Raw genomic sequence first — 3249 nt, forward strand, 5'->3', positions numbered from 1 at the left:
ATTGAGATTTCAACATATATAGTACGGGGATTAGTGACAAGGTCCCTTGGGACCTTGTACAATTTTAGAAGAAATAACAAGTTACTTGTCTTCATGTTTTGATTTTTTTTCACTTGTTCTTCAAATTATTTCATTCCTAATATATATGCAGGACGTTAATTTAATCAAAAGACAACATAAATACCAAAGAAGTTGCACGTGTACAGTCGAAACATCGAGCAACTCTTTGTAGGTCCCTAAGGACCTTCTCACGAATCTAACGTCATCGGCACTGTCACTCATCGGAGGGTTAATGGGATAATAAACTGCATACTCAAAAAAAATTCGAAAAAAAAACAGAATAAAAAGCTGAAAATTTAGTTGAAACTTTGCAGACTTTTTATAATTTTTGCACAAAGTTTGAAATGTGAACTTTTTAATTAATTAATCCCAACGGCTTTTTACCCTCCATTCCCGCCCAACCGACACGAGGGGCGCAGTCCGCATGACGTACGGAACCTTTTTTTTTTAGTTTTTTGGTGCCGAGTAGGGAAACAGGAGTTTGTTAAGTGTCGAGATCTAAAACTATTCAGCTACAGAATCAAATTCATCAGCTGATTGGATATGCTATAGATAGTATTTCAATTATTGAGAGTGGAAATAATAGTTTTCTTTATAGTAAAAATCGAGTCCGATACGTCAAACGTGCTGGAATGATAGTTAAAATCTTGACATAAACCAGGGAATGATTCGTTTAGTTCAAAATTAGTTTTGCATGGCTTTAAAAATAGAGGTCGAAAGTGTCTTGACACTCGAGAAGGAACATTAAAATTTACCTCAGCCAGGAGGGCCGGGCTATTAATCGAGCCTGTCATTAATTTTACGATAAATATTATACCCAGCATTTCTCTACGACTTGCGAGTGTAGGCAAATTTATGAGCTTTAGACGACTTGTGTAAGGGGGGAGATTGTAATCTGAATCCCAGTTAAAATTAAGCAATGCAAAAAGCAAGAATTGTTTTTGAATTGATTCAATCCTTTCTGAATGAACTTGGTAGCGGGGATTCCATTTGGTGTTTGTTACAAAATGAGCTAGACTTTTATGGAAAAATAATAAAAATTAAATAGACAAAAGTAAAATAGCCAAAATTGATCAAAATGTTGGTGACTTAATCAGCTGATCAAAAGTGTATGTACATACATTTAACCATATCCAAGAACTATTGGCAGGCTGCTTTTGGGGTGCTTGATTAGTGTTGTCTCCGTGCCTCTCACCATTCTTAATTATTTTAAGGTCCAGTACGACTCAAAGTGCATACTTAAAGAGTGACGGATCGTTGCCGCCTACAAATTCTCTACACTATTTTTGTGGTTCATTACATATGTACATACATACTTATGCACACTTACATTGACTCAAACAAGTGTTCACATTAAAATTTTATATAAAACTGCATACCGAAAATTGTTCTAAAGATTTAGATTTAAAGTACGAAATTTTGATGATAATTTGTTAAATTTTTCTAAATTTTGTATAAAGTTTGAAATTTCGAATCATATGGTTTTGGTTAAAGCATAAGCAATATTTTGATAAAAAAATAAAAGAAATTTCTATTTAAAAAACACTAAATAGTTATTTTGTACTAGGAATGTTAGTCCCGGGATCCCGGCCTTTTTTAGGTCCCGAAAATCCCGGAATTCTTGGCAAATAACCCCGGGATTTTCGGGATTTGTAATTTGCACTGATGACAATAATAGAAACTCCTTTTCTTGACCAGTGTTGGCTATATTTCTTTTTTTATTTAATAATTAATATTTTTTTATTTAATAATTAATATTTTTTTATAAATGTCTAGCTCATTATACATATACATAATAACGAGCGATAGTAAATATTACACACAAAAATCATTATGTTCGCGAGACCATGGGCCAAATATAGTAAACTTCCGTTTTTAGTATTTCACTCTGACGTCAGGAATTCAAAAGTGAAATGTGCTTAGAGAAGAAGTATGGGTATCAAATTAAAGAGAAAATTCTGTCGAATTTAATCAGATTAAATTTTTTGGTGCATAGGGACTGGTAAGTTTTGAAAATGTCCTTTTAAAATTTTATCCTTTAAACTTCGCAATATTTGTTTTTGAAAAAATTATATGTTAAGGACTTATATAAATCCTCGAAATTTGTCCTCCTAACTTTATCAGCTTAAAAAAGTACCTATTCGTCCTTGTGAATCCAAAAAATTTTATTTATTTTTGTTTTATTTCTAAAGAAATTTCCTCTGTCATTTGGTACCCATATTTTTATTTTTATTGTATTGAATTTTTTGAAATAATTGTTGGAATTAATCATATCTTTGAAATTACAAAGTCGTTTAAAATAAATCCTGACGTCAAAGAGAAAAAATATAAACGTCACTGTAAATAAAAAAGTAGGTTTCATTTATTTATTATTTATTTTATGGTAGGAGAGATAGAAGCAATTTTTTCGATTTAAGTTGTTGAAAAGTAATGAATATCTAAATCCCGGGACTAATCCCGGGATCGTGGTAACGACATCCCGAAAGTCCCGGAATCGTAAAAAGCGAAAAAATTAACATCCCTACTCTATGCTCTCTACTCACCTTTCCCTTAGTGCCAGACACGTGTATGAAAGGTATATGCTCCAATTCATCCAAACTAAGGCCACTTCGCTCCATATATTTGTACGTATCAGTTAATGGCAACTGTTTATTATTCAGCAGAATTGAGCGGCGTATCGTTATCGCGTTCGATTGCAGCGTATTCAGATCACTAATACATTCCTGATAAACGAAATTAAAATACATATATTAAACAACATTCGCGTGCGTAAACAAAACACTGGAAAAAAACTAGTTTTGCCTGGCGCACAAAATTTCGCATATGTAAACATTCGCACGCTAGTTTTGCGCTTGCCGTGACGTGACGTCAGCTGGCCAGGTATGTATTACATATACACATATATGTGCGCCATGCGTATTGCATTATTACGCACTACAGCAACGCATGCGTATTTTTCTATCCACTCCGCCTGACTCTTCGTCACTCGTCACTTGCTTACCTCATATTGCTGCTCCACACTTAACTCTGGCTGCTGTTGATGTTTTTGTGCTGTAAAGCAACGTGTTTGTTGCGGTGTAGTTGTTGTTGTGACTAAAGTTGCTGCAGCGGCTGCTGTTGCTGCTGCTGCTTGTGTAGCAGCTACAGTAATTCCTTGTTGTGGCATCAAAACCACTGATGTGGATTTTT

The 3249-nt window shown here is 34.0% G+C and overlaps 1 protein-coding gene across 1 annotated transcript in view; it reads right to left on the reverse strand.

Moving 5' to 3' along the window:
* The window catches only part of LOC118753312 (folylpolyglutamate synthase, mitochondrial-like), a 9711-nt gene extending 6468 nt beyond the window's left edge, over nt 1-3243 (reverse strand). The window contains exons 1-2 of the mRNA XM_036488184.1: nt 3062-3243; nt 2604-2783 (exon numbers count right to left, since the gene is read on the reverse strand). Of these exons, the coding sequence (XP_036344077.1) occupies nt 2604-2783; nt 3062-3226 (345 nt within the window). The 5' untranslated portion in view covers nt 3227-3243. The remainder of the gene's footprint in view (nt 1-2603; nt 2784-3061) is intronic.
* Nucleotides 3244-3249: the final 6 nt, after the last annotated feature.

Source organism: Rhagoletis pomonella, unplaced genomic scaffold, assembly GCF_013731165.1.
Source record: "Rhagoletis pomonella isolate Grant_MI unplaced genomic scaffold, Rhpom_1.0 Rhpom_scaffold_02344, whole genome shotgun sequence".
NCBI lineage: Eukaryota > Metazoa > Arthropoda > Insecta > Diptera > Tephritidae > Rhagoletis > Rhagoletis pomonella.